The 20,000-nt window shown below is 42.4% G+C and overlaps 2 protein-coding genes across 2 annotated transcripts in view; one reads left to right on the forward strand and one right to left on the reverse strand.

The window, feature by feature from the left end:
* Positions 1–20,000, forward strand: part of LOC135104624 (uncharacterized) — a 109,963-nt gene that overhangs the window by 43,482 nt on the left and 46,481 nt on the right. The window lies entirely within an intron of this gene.
* Positions 17,768–20,000, reverse strand: part of LOC135104941 (transcription initiation factor TFIID subunit 11-like) — a 10,840-nt gene continuing 8,607 nt past the window's right edge. The window contains exon 3 of the mRNA XM_064012784.1: positions 17,768–17,878. Within this exon, the coding sequence (XP_063868854.1) occupies positions 17,768–17,878 (111 nt within the window). The remainder of the gene's footprint in view (positions 17,879–20,000) is intronic.

Below are 20,000 nucleotides of genomic sequence, written 5' to 3' on the forward strand. Positions count from 1 at the left end.
GAGAGAGAGAGAGAGAGAGAGAAGGAAGGAAGGAAGGAAGGAAGGAAGGGAAGAGAGAGGGGAGAAGGAATGGAAGAGAGAGGGGAGACGGAAGAGATAGATACTGTGTTTGGGTTCGTGACGTGAATGGTCATCATTTACACTTCTCCCTCTCCTCCTCCTCCTCCTCCTCCTCCTCCTCCTCCTCCTCCTCCTCCTCCTCCTCCTCCTCCTCCTCCTCCTCCTCCTCGGCACAATCCTTCTCTCCTTTTATCTCTCTTTTTCATTCCTTCTTCTCCTTCCTCTTCTGACTTTTAATCTTCATTCTCTTTCATTTTTTGCTTCTCGCTCCTCCTCCTCCTCCTCCTCCTCCTCCTCCTCCTCCTCCTCCTCCTCCTCCTCCTCCTCCTCCTCCTCCTCCTCCTTCCTCGTTTCCTCCTCCTCATCCTCCTCCTCATCCTCCTTTCTTTCAGCCTGCGCCTTTACTGTCCTGCTTTTCTCGCTTGAAGGGGCATAGATAACCTAGTAAGGACCAATAGGTCTGCTGTTGTATGCATTTTGAGGTCCTTTTCTTCTCCCTCCTCGTTATGTAATGAATAAACTGAAATAATATTTTTATCTTTAAGGCGAATCTCCTTATCTTACTCCAATATAAATAACATTTCTTGCATATATATATATATATATATATATATATATATATATATATATATATATATATATATATATATATATATATATATATATATATATATATATATATGAGAGAGAGAGAGAGAGAGAGAGAGAGAGAGAGAGAGAGAGAGAGAGAGAGAGAGAGAGAGAGAGAGAGAGAGAAAACCTGGTAGGTGTTTATAGCAAGAAATTATTTCCCATTGTACAAATTTTGTGAATTGTGAAATTTCAATTTTTAATTTCTATATTATATATTGTATCACAACTTGTTTTCATTAAGCGAGGAAACATCATTACACTTTTCTTTTCGTTCTATGCATTGCAAAATAGAACAGTACTTGTATGTTTGTGTGAAACGAGTATATTGTTTTTGTACCACGAACTAACGCGCATTTTCCGAACACGCGGGAGCGTCAGGAAGGCCACAACACGGGTGGTCTGTTCCATGTTTCGAAAGATGTCACTGGCAGCGAAGGAAGAGACTAAGTACGAGTTCAAATGTTTTACTGCTTGTAGTTTTACTTTTGCTTAGTATTATTTAGACGGGATTCCTAACACAACATAAAAGTTAGTGTTATTAGTAGTAATAAGGTCAAAACATTACGTAGATGTGCCATGTGCAGCTGTTAATCTCACTGGGCATACAATATTGCAATTTTTTTCGACAGTAAGGGAATTCGCCTTTAAAATCATGGCGTGGCTCCAGATAGAGGTGACGATGACAAAGCGTGACAGCGGAGTGGATAGCAGATCGAAGTGGTGGCTGGGAGATCTGCCTGACCATTTTTCTTGTCGTTTTGCTATGGAAATGACTTACATCTTAACTTTTTTTTTAGTTCAAATTTCGTTCAAGTGAATGACGAACGGGCGGGAGGAGAATGTACTATCCCTTTGTGATGTAAACATTGTCTGTACGCTCCTTATTTTCAGAGAGAGAGAGAGAGAGAGAGAGAGAGAGAGAGAGAGAGAGAGAGAGAGAGAGAGAGAGAGAGAGAGAGAGAGAATTACGGCACACCAACAATAACGTCACATTGCATCTGCTAGGGTTACGAGATAGCCCTGCCTCCTTTACTTAGAAACTGCCGTGAACTAGTATCGAGCTCACAAGCTTATGTGCGCAAGGCGAACACTACCAGAGAGAGAGAGAGAGAGAGAGAGAGAGAGAGAGAGAGAGAGAGAGAGAGAGAGAGAGAGGATAAAAATGGAAATGGAAGGAGGTGGAGGGGATACGCAGGGGATCAAAAATATAACGCTCTGGGAGGAAATATCTGTGAGAGGCAGAAGAGAGGATGAAGGGGCGAGGGTTAGGTTCAAAAGGAAAAAGAAGAAGTGCGAAGACGGAAAGAAAAAGAGAAATGGATAAAGGAAAAATATGGAGGTGGATAAAATATAAAAAAAAAGAAAAGAAAAAATGAAACTCAAACAAAGAAATGGCCCAACGACTTTATGGCGGATCTCAGCTAATGGGGAAGAGAGAGAGAGAGAGAGAGAGAGAGAGAGAGAGAGAGAGAGAGAGAGAGAGAGAGAGAGAGAGAGAGAGAGAGAGAAGGGGGCGGTTTGTGGGGTGAAGCTGACTTCGTTAAAAGTTGGGTACGGTTAGACTGGATCGCCTCCGCAGGATCACCGACTTGAAGATAAATTATTACCCTGTATTCTATTTTCGCTCTTCCGTGTCAGAAAAGAAGAAGAAGAAAAAAAAACTTAGTGAATTTTCTCATAAAGAAATGTGCGAAACAAGGAAATTTATTTTTCTAAGGTTTACATTTGAAATGAAAAAAAAAAAAGAAAAAAAAAAAGTGGTGAGGCACATGGAAAGTTTGGCGGTTGGAATTGTTTTTCATATATACGTAATTTCCTGTTTAATTTTCATTCTGTGTCTCCGGGAGGAAGGAACAGTGAGATGCGAAGTGAGGGGAGAAAGGTCGAAGGTTAGGGGAAAGGGAGGAACAGAGGGATAAAGGGAGGTAAGGGGAACGGAAATAAAAAAAAAGAAAAGAGGAGGAGGAGAAGGTACCTGTATAAAACAGAGTGAGTAATAAAGGAAGAAGAGTAAGGGAATAACTTAGATCCTGTTAATGAAATTTGATATTTAGTCGATTAAACATAAAAAAAGAAAAAAAACGTTGTAAAGCTACACACACACACACACACACACACACACACACACACACACACACACACACACACACACACACACACACACACACACACACACACACACACACACACACACACACACACACACACATTTATGAAGACAGGCGTTCACACAAATGCACTGAGATGCATACACACACATGCAGAGAGCTAGATACAAGCAAGCAAACAGACAGACAGAGAGATATATTAGACACTGATAAAGACATTAATAAACAGATACACATAGATAGATACAGACAAGCTGACAGGAAAATAAAGAGACAGACATGAAAAATAGTCACACATACGCAGGAAAAAAGCAATGTAAACAGACATACAAACATAAAGGGACATACAAAAAGACAGACAGATACACAGAGGGGTGGTGAGAAAATTTTAACACGATTTATTGAAATTTTTTACACTTGTATTTACACTGGAACTTCCCACAGAAAAACACAACATCCCGGAAGTGTGTGTGTGTGTGTGTGTGTGTGTGTGTGTGTGTGTGTGTGTGTGTGTGTGTGTGTGTGTGTGTGTGTGTGTGTGTGTGTGTGTGTGTATTTACAAAGCAGTATAACCCAACTTCCTCCTCTCTCTCTCTCTCTCTCTCTCTCTCTCTCTCTCTCTCTCTCTCTCTCTCTCTCTCTCTCTCTCTCTCTCTCTCTCTCTCTCTCTCTCTCTCTCTCTCTCTCTCTCTCTCTCTCTCTCTCTCTCTCCTACAAAAAGAATTCACCACTTTTCTGTCCCTGGAAATGACAATTTTATGTCTTGATTAAAATCTGATGAAGAACATGTTAAGATGCTCTGGGAATGATTTTTTTTTTTTTTCATCTGATCGTATTTAATGTTCTAGGAGGAGCAGGTATCACTACACCCTCGGGACTCAGATGTAGTTTGGGTGGGAAGAGACTCGCAGGTTGTATTCTGGACGACAGTTGTCGCTGGATGTACACCTGTGGATCTAAGAGCGATTTTTTTTTTCTTTCGTTTAGGATTGAAGTGTATCTTTTAGTTATCGTGACCCAGTCGCGATCTGTCGGTTTTCAGCACAGTGGATGGATGTGTTATGCAGTGTACAGTATAAGTAGTATCTCTTAGAGGCTGGACAAGTGAGGTGGAACTACGTCGCAGTAATTCGGGCTCATCGTTTCTACAGTGTGTGTGTGTGTGTGTGTGTGTGTGTGTGTGTGTGTGTGTGTGTGTGTGTGTGTGTGTACATGGAATTCACGTACGGTTTTGAAAATTATGTACTGGAATAGTAATCGCTAGTGGTGTGTGTGTGTGTGTGTGTGTGTGTAATATGTCGGAAACATATAAGTGTAGTGTTAATAACGTCGGATCAACAAGATAAAAAAAAAAAGGTGAATTAATTAATAAAGCATAATGAAATTATCAGGAGTGTTTACAGATGGTGGTGCTGGTAGTGGTGTGTGTGTGTGGGTGTGTGGGTGTGTGTGGGTGTGTGTGTGGGTGGGTGTGGGTGGGTGTGCTGATACTTACGAGTAACTGGGCGATGCGGTGATGATGTGTAGGTTGTGTGGGCGAAAGTAGTGTGCGGGGTGTGTAGGCGGTGAGGGTGTGCAAGCTGTGTGGGCGTTGAGGATGTGCTGGGTGTGTAGGCGGTGATGATGTGCATGGTGTGTGGGTGATGAGGGTATGCGGGGTGGATGGGCGGTGAGGATGTGCGGGTTGTGTGGGCGACGGTGGCGCGTCCTGGGAGGCGTGGCGGGGGTAGAACAGCCAGGGGTGAGTGGTGGAGGAAATCTGCTCACTCACTAATTAAGAAAAACGGAGGCATTTGGAAAAAAAATATTAGAGGAGGAACTTGCTTGTCTGATAAAGAAAACTCAAACTAAAGTCTTGCTATTTTCTTGGAAATAATGACGACATAAGGGAAAGAAAATTAGATGCTTTCTCGAAATGGAGGAGCAACTAAACCTTGGCAGTGCGAGCCTTTAATCTGCGCGTGAAGGTAACAACTTGAGAGCCCGTGTGAACCAGGCGACCATCTATCCATGCCCCCCCTCCTCCACACCCGTTTTCTCTCTCTCTCTCTCTCTCTCTCTCTCTCTCTCTCTCTCTCTCTCTCTCTCTCTCTCTCTCTCTCTCTCTCTCTCTCTCTCTCTTTCTCTCACACACACCCACACACACACTACGATTGAAAAATGTCATATTGAGGCTCGGGAAATGAAAAGGAAGACAAAGGACAAGTTTCTTTGATATATTCGTGTTAATATTATCAATATAATTCTAGAATCTTGAATGTTGATAAACTCTTCGTGGGAGCCTTCACCTTTCCGTGGCGATCCCCGATGGATTATCAGCGAAGCAGACACCGAGTCACGTCTTGCCTGTGATTGCGTTGTCAGTCTCGCCGCTCCGAGTCTTAAATCAGTAAGGTTTCCAGGACGCAGGCGATGAAAGTATTCGTACGTTACCGTGCTGCCACAAAATATATATTCCCACGTTTATTGTTTTGTAATCGCAGTTTCTAATACTTTTTATAATTTGTATGAAATCGCTTGACTGGTTTTATATACTACAGTGTCTTGTTTAGATGGACGAAGGAAAGGAGTAGCTGGTGAAGGTTTCAAATATCACAAGGTCTCACACACAGCGACCGTGACTCTCAAACTCCCGTTCTTCGCGCCACAACCATAAATGTGCTTTGGCGTGGCGGAAATTGGGACAAATAGAGGCAAAGAATACAGTTTTTCCTTTACGCTCTTTTTCCTGGGCCAGATTTAAAATAACAAACTGCGACTCTGAGACCGGGAAAGGGAGAGGAACCGCGTCCAGTGCTTTATGGTTTGTTGTTTTGGCTTTACCAGCGAGTTTGTGTGAGTTTATTGGCGGGACTTTACAGGAGGATGTTTGAAGGGAACTGATGGGCCCCGGGAGACGGTCTGAAGGGACGTGATGGGTGCAGGAGGGAGGACATGATGGGTGAGTGTGAGGGAGAGTGGCAGAAGAGTGGCACTGGTGGGGAGGGGGACATTCCTTTTGTTCCATGCACCATGTTGTGTTAAATGTTTGTTCCTCATTTTTTTTTTTTTTTATAGTGCTGCATCAACTAATCGTTTTAAAATTATAACGTATTTTTAGCTAAAAGTTCTGTGTTCAGATTCGTTGCTTTTAACTGAATGCATCCATTAAGTTGGCATTCATTACTGTAGATTATATTTTTTCTCATCCTTATTTATTTATCTATTTTTTTTTTTTTTATATAGGAGAGGCACCGGCCAAGGGCAAAAGAAAATATAGTAAAAAAAGGACTTCTGAGGTGCCGGTCACCGAACAGAGTCGAAAGCGGTCGTCAGAAATGAAAGGATAAGTGTCCTGCAACCTTCCTCTTGAAAGAGTTCAAGTCATAGGAAGGAGAAAATACAGAAACAGGAAGGGAGTTCCAGATTGTACCAGAGAAAGGAATGAATGATCGAATATTGGTTAACTCTTGCAGTAGAGAGATGGACAGGATAGGGGTGAGAGAAAGAATGAAGTCTTGCGCAGCGAGGCCGCGGGAGGAGGGGAGGCATGCAGTTAGTAAGATCAGAAGAGCAGTTAGCATGAAAATAGCGGTAGAAGATAGCAAAAGATGCAACATTGTGGCGATTAGAAAGAGGCTGAAGACAGTCAGTTAGAGGAGGAATTGATGAGACGAAAAGCTAATGATTCCACCCTGTCTAGAAGAGCGGTATGAATGGAACCCTCCTAGACATGTGAAGCATACTCCATACATTGACGAATAAGGCCCCTGTACAGAGTTAGCAGTTGGAAGGGTAAGAAAAACTGGCGGAGACGTCTCAGAGCGCTTAACTTCATAGAAGCTGTTTTAGCAAGAGATGAGATTTGAAGTTTCCAGTTTAGATAATAAGTAAAAGACAGACCGAGGATATTCAGTGTAGGAGAGGGGGACAGCTGAGTGTCATTAAAGAAGAGGGGATATTTGTTGAATGTTGTATTGAGTTGATAGATGGAGAAAATGAGTTTTTGAGGCATTAAACAATATTAAGTTTGCTATGCCCCAATCAGAAATTTTAGAGATTAGAAGTCAGGCATTCTGTGGCTTCCCTGTGTGAACTATTTACTTACTGGAGGGTTGGACATCTACGAAAAGACGTGGAAAAATGCAGGGAGGTATCATCTGCGTAGGAGTGGATAGGACAAGAAGTTCACTTTAGAAGATCATTGATTAATAATAGGAAGAGAGTTGGTGACAGGACAGAACCCTGAGGAACACCAATGTTAATAGAGCTAGGAGAAGAACTGTGACCATCTACCACAGCAGCAATAGAACGGTCAGGGAGGAAACTTGAGGTGAAGTTACAGAGATGAGGATAGAAGCCCTTGGAGGTTAGTTTGGAAATCAAAGCTTTGTGTCAGATTTTAGCAAAAGCTTTTGATATGTCTAAGGCAACATCAAAAATTTCACCAAATTTCCTAAAAGAGGATGACCAAGACTTAGTAAGGAAAGCCAGAAGTAGAGTGACCTTGATGGAACCCATACTTGCAATCAAGTAAAAGATTGTAAAGTAATAGATGTTTAAGAATCTTACTGTTGAGAATAGATTTCAAAACTTCAGAGTGGCTGGAAATTAAAACAATAGGACGGTAGTTTGAGGATTAAAACGGTCACCGCTTTTAGGAACAGACTGATTGTAGGCAAACTTCCAGCAAGAAGGGAAGGTAAATGTTGATAGACAGAGATGGAAGAGTTTGACTAGGGAAGGTGCAACAATAGGATAGATCCTATCAGGTCTATAAGTTTTCCGAGGGTTTAATTAAGCCAGCGAGGGCATTAAAAACATTATTGCGAAGAATTTTTAATAGTAGTATGAAGTAGTCAGAGGATGGAGGAGAGGGAAGAACAAGCCCTGAATCATCCAAGGTAGAGTTTTTATAAAGGGTATGAGTAAAGAGTTCAGCTTTAGAAATAGATGAGATGGCAGTAGTGCCATCATGGTTGAAATAAAGGAGGAAAAGATGACGAAGAAAAGTCACTGGAGATGTTTTTGGCTAGGTGCCAGAAATCACAAGGGAGTTAGATCTTGAAAGGTTGACACGTTTTATAATGAAGGAGTTTTTGGCTAATTGGAAAACAGGCTTGGCATGATTCCAGGCAGAAATATTAAGTGCATGAAATTCTGGTGATGGAATGCTCAGGTACTTTTTGTGGGCTATTACAACCACAAATCCCTGCCCCTTCACAAACCTGCCACACATGGACTAGCTTCCCTGAGCCACCTCCTGAGTGGTCTCAGTGCAGGACTCAAAGATGCCTGTACAGGGTCCCTTGTTACTCCTGCACCCCTTCACCTCAGTTATAACTCGAGGTCACACTAAGCTGCGGTCGCCAGACTGTTTTACTTTCGCATAGACAAGGGAAATACCCCAAACAACACATAACACCCATAATTGCAGAAGAATCGACAACCACATCTAGGAAAAAAGTCAACATAGAATAACATGTATATGGTTGAGGTATAATACTCCGTTGAACTTGTGCTCACCGTGACAGTGACAGACAGATAGCCTCAAGCTGAGTTGTGTCATTTACTGCCTCATGGATAGCAAGCATTGTCAGGACCTGAGGAGGGAGTTAAGTTCACTATGCAGCTAATTACTTGGGTCCTCTGTGGCTGAACTGAATCAGCCAGCAGTAGCATTTAAGAAACAAGTTTACTAACACAAGACACGAGAAACTACTACAGACCAATGCCCACAACAACACAAGAGGGTCATTCACCGCTCACTGTGTAACATTGGCCTGCACCTTTGTACAGATGAGTCACTTCGCTGGGTGTAGTGTGTGTAATACACAACTACCCTTGCTAGCGGACTACTATGGAGACCCCTATTCTATATAAGTAGGCCGGGCGTACAGCCAGTAATGACTCATTTAACCCCTTAAGGCGGCTAACTAGTATCCTGCCTTAGTCTCCTCCATATATTAGAGCACGTCTCAGTACGTCTGCTCCTTCCAACTGCTTCCCAGTGACTGTTGGAAAGCGCTGCTGCTATGGTGAGGGGATACAAGGATAGGGGTAGGGGGAAATGCGACACACGCACATACGCATTCCCGCCCACACATTGCTCCCCGTGTGGTTTTTACATGAATAAAACACTTTACTTTTAAAAATTCTACTGATTAAATAAGAGAAGCTAGATGAATACTAATTATTTCATTATTAACGACAACTCTTCTGCTGTAAACTACATAAGGCTCAAACTGACTGAAGAAATCGAAATAGGGTGAATTAATCGGGAAATGAGAGTCTCTGGGGTCCTTATGGTAAATTTACGGCAGCAAGCGGCCACTCTTAATTGTACATCAGGCGTTCGTACTCAAGCTCTCTCATCATTCTTACTACGTTCTTCTTACTATTTTATTAATTTTATATTGCTTTACCTCACTGCACATTACAGGGCCACCTCTCTATCATGTATAGCACGAGAACAGACTGTATAAACCAAGATTTGGAAGGTTTAGGTTGAAAGAAAGAGTGAGGAATTTACGCCTCCATGCCAGACACTATCACCTCTGTTATGCGCTCAGTACATGGAGACTGGTCTCTGAAACGGAAACAGTAGTCGTTCCAAGGAAAATCAGAATAATACCACCTCAGGTCCCCCTAATTAATAGAGGCAAAATCCCGAGTCACCTCCGGTTTTGGGGATCCTGAGGAGGGATTGGAGCAATAGGACAAAATACATATATAAGGTTGTGATCAGAGGAGCCCAATGGAGAATACAGGGTCACAGCATAAGCAGGATTAGATGTTAGGAAAGGATCAAGAATATTGAGCGTATCATCAAGACGGTCAGTAATAGGTGTAGGGTGTTGCACCAGTTACTCTCGGTGTCTAGGTCGTGGAGGATACCAAAATTAAAGGATGATCATCAAGATGGTCAGTGAAGGGAGAGGAAGGCCAAAGCTGGTGGTGAACATTGAAATCGCCAAAAATGGAGATCTACGCAAAAGGGAAGAGAGTCTGAATGTGCTCCACTTTGGAAGTTAAGTAGTCAAAGAATTTCTTTAAGTCAGAGGGGTTTGGTGAGAGGTGTACAGTACAGATGATTATAGTTTGAGAGTGGCTCTGTATTGTAGTCAGGTAGATTTAAGAGCGTGGGCACGAGAGCAAGTCATTACGCACATAGACGCAGCATCCAATTTTGGATTGAAATGAAAGAAAATTATGAGGGAACAAAAAAGGGTCTAATTCCATCACACTGCTATTGTTTCCTTTATACTGTACTTCTTCCTTTGCTGTAGCTAATTTCTCTCTGACACTGGTTAGTGAAAAGTACTGTAGCTGAATCAAACAGCCTAGTTAAAAACTAAAGATCAGTTTCTGTTTGATATCCTTTTGCATCAACTTGTATCCACATGCATCAGGCAAACCCGATACAAACATCATGGTTGCCTATCAAGGCCACATCTGCCATCTGTTTGTATTTTCCTAGTGCATTTGTTTTCCCTTGTCTGAATTTCGATGTTATCATCTTACCCTGTAACACTCCTCTGTCTTATGTTATAATGACCAACTTCTCTTGTGCTATCACTCCCTTATCTTATGGCGCCCTCTTCACTTGTGCTGTTATGGGTGGTGAGCGTGTCGCCAGGCCATGGTCGCCGTGCTTCAAGTCACTCCGTGGGAAAGATGAGGAAACTCCTTCACTTATATACGACGTTTTCTATCCGTCCTCTTCCCCTCCGCCAAACATTCACACCTGCCTCATTATTACGCTTCACATTCACTGCACTTAAACAATTCTCCTATCTCTATCTATGCATCTCTCTCTCTCTCTCTCTCTCTCTCTCTCTCTCTCTCTCTCTCTCTCTCTCTCTCTCTCTCTCTCTCTCTCTCTCTCTCTCTCTCTCTCTATATATATATATATATACATTGTATATACTACACACGCACATCCATCGATCTATTTTTTAATCTGTTTATTAATAAATCTATCATTCTATTTATATTTTCTCTCTTATTTTGGATTGAGGGACACCAATTTTTTTTTTTTTCCAACCTTTGCTTCCCTCTTACCCCTTCAGCCTTCACCCCGCCATGGCCGCCACACTCTCCTGCTGTTATAAGCCTGGATCTGGTCTCTGCTCGCCCCCGTCCCTGCAGCTGGTGTGAAATATTTGCTTGTTTACCTGAGAGTGTGGTCATGTTGGGACAGAGAGGAGGACGGCAGAGGACGGGAGGGAAACCAGACGAAACGGAGAGAGGATGAAACTGACGGAAGGGGAAAGAAGGCGAGAGGGAAGAAATAAAGTACGGGGTAAAGGAGATGAAATAGGGAGAAAGGGCAAGAGATAGGTGAAAATAGGAAGGGTTATTCCAAATGGATGAAAGGGACAAGAGGGAAGGAGAGGGAGTCGGATTTTTGGAAAGAACGGAAGGGGTGACGGTGATACGGGAGGAAAGTGAGACGTGCAAAATATCGAACTACGTAGATGAAGACAGAATTACTTGTATATGCGAGGCGCGCGCGCACGCACGCATGCACGCATGCGCGCGCACGCACGTACGCACGCACGCAGGCACGCACGCACACACGCACGCACAACACCACTACCACCACCACCACCACCACCATACAGTTACAGTTTTGAAACAGTCATGGGTTGAGGGAAATCATAAAAGTGTCTTGCTGACCCTTCCCTTGTTCTCTCTGGCGCTCTTTTGGCTTGAGTTCTTATTCATCTAACAATACATAAACCCCACCAGCACTTCATACTCACTGCACACAAGCATCACTCACACTTCATGCGCTCCACACGCAGTCATCATCAACACATCATGCACTGTACACACAAATCGCACCAACACCATGTTCACTAAACACGCAAGCATCACCATTACATCATACACTACATACACAAGCATCACCAACACTTCATGCACTCCACACGCGAGCATCACCAACACTTCATGCACTCTACACACAAGAATCACCAACACTTCATGCACTGCACACGCAAGCACTGCATACCAACACATCAACACACGATGCATTCTACACCAAACTCAACAAGCATCATTACTCGGGTGTCTCAGTATATTGTGACTGGTGGGGCATCCTATCAGCATTCCAAACCATTCCAAACCAACACTATAACTGTAATGTTCTGTATCACCTAAACATCCAGCTGTTCTTTTTTTTTCTATTATTACTTCTCTTGTTTGCTCTGTTCCATCTCCATCTCCGCTTTGGTAAAGTGATTCCTCCATTACTTCCAGTTGTTCAATGTAGGCCACCGTATTCATGAAAATTATTGCTTATCCTTACCTAAATAGAATGTTTTGGTGCAAGTTAAGAGTGTTATTTTGAAAGACACCACTAACAGAAAAAGGAGTGCTCGAATAGTGTCTGTGATGTCATTTTCATTCAGCAACCTCGTTTAGGATTACACGAGTAAAGTTGCGGCTCTCGTGCCGTCATTAGCGTTTAGAGGATTAATTTCTCAGCCTCAGTCGACTGAAGACTCTCAATAAGAATGAGACCTTTCTTGAACAATTGCTATTCGATTCCTTGTCTTGAATACCGCAAGGGAAACAAGACGCCCTTCGGCACCCAGTCTATATTACGTAAGTCGTCCACCAATCAGACAAACAACCTTCCAAAAAACTGTCTCCTTTTCCGAGGTAGAGATCAACTAAGACTAATTTTCACTATTTTTGGTAGGACTTGATGATAATCTGAGGCCACTTAACGTCCATGGTTACTGAAATTTCTTCAGTGATACAGGCTCCAGCAAGACTTTCTTTAATTTCATTCCCCTTCTCATGTTTATTATTTCTATTGTGATGTTTGGCGCCATATGGTCCTGTTGTTGCGCCGATCTTATGAAAGAATGGATGACTATCAATCATCCAGTCCTTTTCTCTCAACAATGCACATGTTATGTAGCATCATCAACTACATACCGCCTTCTCTAGAGGACAATAACTGTCTCCCATTTCCAGTTTTTTTCATCTTCCTACATCTACCCTTCGTTCAACTCATATAAAACTCTTCTTCTTTCCTTAAGTAAGATGTGGTTACTAATTCCTTCCTACAATAGTTTTATAACATCTTGATGGTCTATTTGATGTGTGTGTGAGAGAGAGAGAGAGAGAGAGAGAGAGAGAGAGAGAGAGAGAGAGAGAGAGAGAGAGAGAGAGAGAGAGAGAGAGAGAGAGAGACACGCACACACACACAAAAAGAATTTATATATATATATATATATATATATATATATATATATATATATATATATATATATATATATATATATATATATATATATATATATATATATTACACACACACACACACACACACACACACTTGGAGGGACAAATAGATGAAAACATGCAAAAGGAAAATTTGTAATCATGGAAAAACAGTTCACCCAATGCTAATTATTCAGAGACGTGTTCACGCAAACAAAGTCTTTTGTTAACACTTACTAAACGCACCAAAATTCAGGCAAGCGTACGTGTTGGAAGTAATGGGTGTAGTCACTAAATGACTTGACTTTAATTGGTCATATACCGAGTGTGTGTGTGTGTGTGTGTGTGTGTGTGTGTGTGTGTGTAAACCTTACATGTATTCTTCCAAAGTATTAAAAAAAATTTTCGCGATACTCTCTCTCTCAATATCTTAAAAAGCGCCATGGAAACAAATTAAAAGAACTAGTAGCAATTTTCCACAAACAAAGACCAAGAAATTCTCTGCTGTTTTTTTTTCCTTGTGTTCCTTTGTGTCATATATACTTCCGCTTACAAAATTCCTGAAGTGAATGCACCTTTACTATTTTTCATATTGTCTCTTAAGAAAAAAAGAGAATGGGAGGGAATAAAAAAGAGAGAGAGAGAGAGAGAGAGAGAGAGAGAGAGAGAGAGAGAGAGAGAGAGAGAGAGAGAGAGAGAGAGAGAGAGAGAGAGAGAGAAATAAAGACAGAAAGAGGTGACGATGCGCTTGTGTTGACATGCAAACGAGTAACATACGAAACCTCTCTAAAAGACGCGTGTAAAACCTGAACCTGGAAAGCGTGTCAGTTTTAATTATGGCACACCTGCGCTGCCCTCCCTCCCTCCTTCCCACACGTGCGCTGTCGAGCCGCCCTGCTGTAATGGAGGCCCGAAACACTTCCCCTCCCTGCACACCCTCTCGTCCTCAGCTTTAGTAGTGGTAGTTGTAGTAGGGGTGATGTTAGTGGTGATGGTGGTGATAGTAGTAATAGCATTAGTAGTGGTGGTGGAGGTGGTAATAGTAGTAGTAGTTGTCGTAGTAGTAGTAGTAGTAGTATTAGTAGTAGTAGTAATCGTTTTAAAAATAAAAAAAAATTATCCTTCTTTTTGTCTCATTCTCGTCGTCGTCGTCGTCTCCCTCCTCCTCCTCCTCCTCCTCCTCCTCCTCCTCCTCCTCCTCCTCCTCCTCCTCCTACTCCTCCTCTACTACTACTACTACTACTACTACTACTACTACTACTACAGAAGTAAACGTTACCACATTAAAAAGAAAAAACCGCTTTGGGTCGACGGAGCACTCTAACATTTCTCTCCGTCAAGGAATCTTCTTCCTGGTATTGCGTGCCCTTTGTCGAGTGGTGACTCACGCACACTACCCTCACCCACACACACATAGTGATCACAATATAACATTTATAAAGTTCAAGGTACAGTCAGGGCTAGGAGTTAATTAACCTGCCGCACTCATTTTCATTGGTTTTAGCGTTTTCTCTCAATCTTAAGTTCTCTTCTCTACCGAAACTCTCTCAGCAACTTTCAGATCCTCAGCAAAGAAGGAAACGAAAGATTAAAGACAAATGTAAGAAAAAGGGGAAAAAAAAGTGAGGCGAATGTTAATAGTCTTGTTACCTTACAAGACTAATCTTTACTCCTTCAGCACTATTCAAACGCAGCAAAAAGAATATATATATAAATGTGCTGACAAAGTCAAGTGCGAGAGGCTCAGCAGAGTTCACGGCACAGAACTCGAGCTAAACGGACTCAGCTCTTAACTAACAGACAGTTGGCCGAATGTGTGTTAGAGTTAGTCGGCTGACTGACTTCGCGCTTCATTAACAATAACAACAACAATGGTGGAAATGTAAGGTACCTCACAGGGACACTGAACACACACACACACACACACACACACACACCAGGGGGTTTATTATAGCAGTAGCGGTTCCTCTGTAATACCAGTTATGTTTCCTGCACCACTTGTTCTTGTTTGCTGCCACTTACTGGTATCAAAGCTTCAAATACGATTATTTATTATGTGGCCGCGCCTTTACCATCCAACGTCTCTTGCTTCACGTATTAGACAGCGGAGATTAACACAGTCTAAGAATGGCTGTTTTTTTTGTTCTTCCTTTATGTTCTTGTGTGCCTGACTGTATCTATGGAATATTGGATCTGAACCTGTTAGACTAAAATGTATTTGCTGGTTGTGTAATAAAAAATGTGTGAATGCCATTATGATGTGTGACTATACTCATATTTATATCAGTTTAACCATTGTTTTTGCACACACACACACACACACACACACACACACACACACACACACACACACACACACACACACACAAAAGAGTATTAACACATGCAAAACCCATACATGTGTTTGTCATGAAGCGCATCCATTATAAACGTTGCAAAATAAGCCGGGTGAGTAGTTATGTGCGGTAATAAAAGTGCCAGTCACGTGAATGGAGTGTGGGGGTGCGCGAGGTAATAATCAGACAGAGATGGAGGCAGGGCTGGCAACACTGTGTGGGGATAGGAAATGAAACCGGGATGAGATGAAGGGGAATGAGATGGGGACACGTGTAATTGTACGTAGGAGTGGGAATAAAGTTGTGGACCGCGATGGAAACACAGTTGGGGATAAAGACGGGGAAATTGATGAGGACAGAGATGGTGAGTGAGTGACCCGCACCATTCCGGCAGTCCACTCGCTGTTGACGTCAAGTAGCTCATTGTCTCGTCCGTGTAATTTACTCACCCGCGGCGGTATTGTGTATTATGTGGGCGAGCGGGTGGCGGGAGGCGGGTAGCGTGAACCAAGCCGAGTACGCAAGCCTCACTATAAAAGCAGCTGCCGCGTCACGGACAAGCCCATAGCAGACAAGTGACATGGGGAAACAAGAGAAAATATAAAGGCAAATGAAAACCTTTCTACATTCCGTCAGTCAGTTAGTGGGCCACACTTCCTCATAACTCCTGCTTCCTCCTTAATTTCTTCCGCCTTTCTCCCAGTTCCAGCCTCCCAACTCTTCGGTCCTATCTCCTGTCTCACAATCTCTACCTCCTATCTTCGGCATTTTAACTCCAATCTCCCTCCTTCTAACTCTTATTTCATAACTTCTTCCTCCTAACTACTTACTGGCTCCTTTCTCCCATCTTTTACCTTGCACCTCCTACCTCATATCCTCCTACTTAATTCCTGCCTTCCTGAATTACCAGTAACCAATAAAGCATGATAAGTGTTCCCGAAGCAGACAAAATTAAATTGGAACGCGAATAAACTAATAGCCCATGATAACTGTACCCAGAGAGAGCGGCTTATGGGCGTGAGGTAATAAAAAACCACACAGTGACTAAGCCAGTCGAGGGAATAAATGCTTTTCTCACAAATAAATAAGAAATTCATTATAATCGCGGTACCATTAGCGGCCAAGTGAGACCAACCGGACCCGCCTCGGACAGGTTGACGTGTCCCCCAAGGCCTGCAAGGTGAGATGTAGCTGCGTTGGTGGCCTAGGATCATCTTTCACTGCACATCCTCCCCGCGACCTCAAGTCAAGGTTGGGCTGAGGGACGCACGCAGAGCAACTTCAGCGAGAAGGGACATATCACCATTTCTCTTTCCTTTCAATTTAGTATACTCTACTTTCACCAGAAAAAAAAAAAAAACGAAGTAAACTCACAAAGCACCGATATTTTAACGTTTCATTTTCATTTTCAATGCAGCTTAAAAACGGTCACTGCCTATGGTACATCTCATAAAGAGGAAAAGTATTACAGTGCCTTAAGATTAAGTCAGAGGAATTAAGAGTAAGTCCGATACATTCCTTTTTTTTTTTTTTTTTTCAGCATGTCATAAAAAGAAAACTTCCTTAAGGAGACCAATCAATTGCCAGAGCGCCAACCACGCAGGGCCGCCCCACCACCGTCCCAACTCCAATGCCTCCCACAAACAGATCATAGCAAGCCGCACCTCATAAAACACTACGAATAGAAAAACTAAACAAATAGATAAAAAATAAAAAAAATAAATGAATTAATGAATTAATTAGTAACGGATAAGTAAATGCAAGAAGGAAAAAAAAAATAAAACTTTGCAATACCGCCCCACCATCAGCTTGGAAGACAGACAAGGGCGAGTGGGTCCCCAAGCTGAGCAGTTCTCGAGGGAAATTTAGAGAAAGTGAGAGGAAAAAATGAGAACAACCACGTAGCCATAGGGTAACCTTCTCTCCCTTACTGAAAATCATCACAAAATCACAAATGCTACACGAAGACTAATTGGAACGTTTGGTGATACCATAAACCTATTTATTTTCTCAGAGGTGCTCACAATACTGTCTCTCTCTCTCTCTCTCTCTCTCTCTCTCTCTCTCTCTCTCTCTCTCGTTCACTTGCTCGCTCGTTCGAGCGCGCGCGCGCGCGCGCGGGTGACCAAATGTGAGAGATACCACAAAGGTCAACTTATTCGTTTTTTTTTTTTTTCTTTTTTTTACTCGGTGCGTCCAGTGAGAGTTCGAAAGAAAAGTCTGACCGTGGGAGGGAATGTTGCTGGATAGTAGGTTGTTGTTGTTCTTGGTGGTGGTGGTGGTGGTGGTGGTGGTGCTGTGATAATGATTCTGGTGTTTGTTGTTGTCTCATTTTACTCTCTTTTCAATATCTTTGTCATCATTGTTTACGAATTTTATATTTCATCATCATCATCATCATCATCATCATCACTCCTTGCTTTTATTGGTATCATCATCACCAGTATCTTCATCTGCATCTTCATCATCATCATCATCATCATCATCATCATCATCATCATCGTGGTGCCTTGACTGTTTCTGCCGCCAAATGCAACGAAGAATTAAAACAAATGATCCCAGCAACCATTCCCCGCCTCCGCACCAACACCATTCATGACACACCCTTACCCCCCCCCAAAAAAAAAAAAAACACACAAAAAAAGAGCCAGATGAAAAACTTCAAAGATAAACTTCCTAGCTTTGAAGGGGCGACCAGTGAGTTGTTGCTGGTGGTGGTGGCAGTGTTGTTGTTTTTATTGTTGGTGGTGGTATCCTGCCGCCCCAGCTGGACTCCTCCCCTAGCGACACCTTGCTCAATGTCTGGAGGGTCTTTGTCCACCCTTGCTTCCCCCACACCCATCGTCTTCCATCTGTTATCTCCCCCTCTCCTCTCCTCTTTGCGTTTCATACCCTTTCTCATTCTGCTGTCGGTTTTCTCCCTTCCTTTTTGTGTTCGTCTTTCATTTCCTTTCTTTCTTTTTCATTCCACCACCGTAGTTCTTTCTTTTCCTTTTCCGTTCCTTTCCTTTTCCCTTGTCATATCCCTTAACATCGTGCATTCCCGCTTTCCCCGATATATTTTTTTTCATTTGGTTCTTCGTTTTCTTTCCTCCATTTTGTTATCTTTTTATTTGATTTTTTTTTCCTCTCACTTTCCTTTACCTCTCATAACCCATCTCATAATCTTTCTCATTCTGCTCTCATCTTCTCTCTCTCTCTCTCTCTCTCTCTCTCTCTCTCTCTCTCTCTCTCTCTCTCTCTCTCTCTCTCTCTCTCTCTCTCTCTCTCTCCGTGTTCGTTTATAATTTTCTTTAATTTTTTGTATTTCTCCTTAAATTCTATCCTTTTTCCTCATCCTTTCGTATATTTTCCTCTCTCCATTTCTTTCGTTCTTTTCTTCATTCCTTGTCTTTAATTTCTTTAATTCCTTTCGTTTTATTTGTGTCGACTTCCCTTCCCTTCCGTTCCCTTCTTTTCTCCTCCCTGTTCTTTCCCATCCTTCCCTTTCCTTCTCTTCCCTTCCCTTCCTTTCCCTTCCCTGCTCTTTTCCATCTTCCCCTTCCTTTAGCTCCCTTTATCTTTCCTTCAACTCTTGCTTCCCTTCCCTTTTCCTCTCCTATCTCCCGTTTTTTTCTTAGTCTTCCGCACTATTTTCCCTTCCCTCATGTATCCTTCCCGCCATTTCCTTCCCATTTCCTCCTCTTGCCATGTTTATTCCTCTCTCCCCCTTCTTTTCTGTTTCTCCCCTTCCCTCGACATTCTACCTTCCCTTGCACGGGTACGAATATATACCTGTAATGGCCTCACCTACATACATACACCTGACCTTCCCTGAGTAATGGAAAGTCACTCTTCCTTACATCAATTTTCCTCATGTCCTCTTTCCCTTTTCGAAGTTTACCTCCGTGCGTACCTTTCTTCTTTGTTTTTCCTTCCTTCATTTTTACCTTCCTTCTTTCCTGCTTTTCCTCCACGCTCCCTCGTCCTCGTCCTGTTCCGTGATCCTTCCTCGTCCTTGCCCTCATGGTATTGGTAATGTTCTTAAAGTGCTTGAAATTTTGTGAGCTTCTATTTGCCTCGTAAAAGAGAGAAGTCTCAGAGTGGGACGGTTGGATGTTGGAAGTGTCTCGTGCTTTTATTATTGTTATTATTATTATTATTATTATTATTATTATTATTATTATTATTGTTATTATTATTATTATTATCATTATTATTACTGTTGTTCTTGTTGTTCTTGTTCTCCTCCTCCTCCTCCTCCTCCTCCTCCTCCTCTCCTCCTCCTCCTCCTCCTCCTCCTCCTCCTCCTCTCCTCCTCCTCCTCCTCCTCCTCCTCCTCCTCCTCCTACTACTACTACTACTACTACTACTACTACTATTACATACCACAAACAACAATCTTTTATACCAAAACATCTTGACGTGTTTTCTTTTGTTTGTTTTTTCTTTTATGTTTATTAACTTAAAGTGTGAAACTGTGTACTTCGTGTGTGTGGAAATAGCATGTGATATATGAGAGGAAAGTGTTCGACAAACTAAACCAGTAGTAGTTTTGTCCATTTGTTGGAGTTCCAGTAATGGGGAACGTGATGTCTCCCGTTTTCTGGTGAATTTTCAGGGAATTCTGCCAGCCACCCAACACCGATGCTTGTCCCTTCTC

The sequence above is a fragment of the Scylla paramamosain genome, chromosome 1 (assembly GCF_035594125.1).
Source record: "Scylla paramamosain isolate STU-SP2022 chromosome 1, ASM3559412v1, whole genome shotgun sequence".
Taxonomy (NCBI): domain Eukaryota; kingdom Metazoa; phylum Arthropoda; class Malacostraca; order Decapoda; family Portunidae; genus Scylla; species Scylla paramamosain.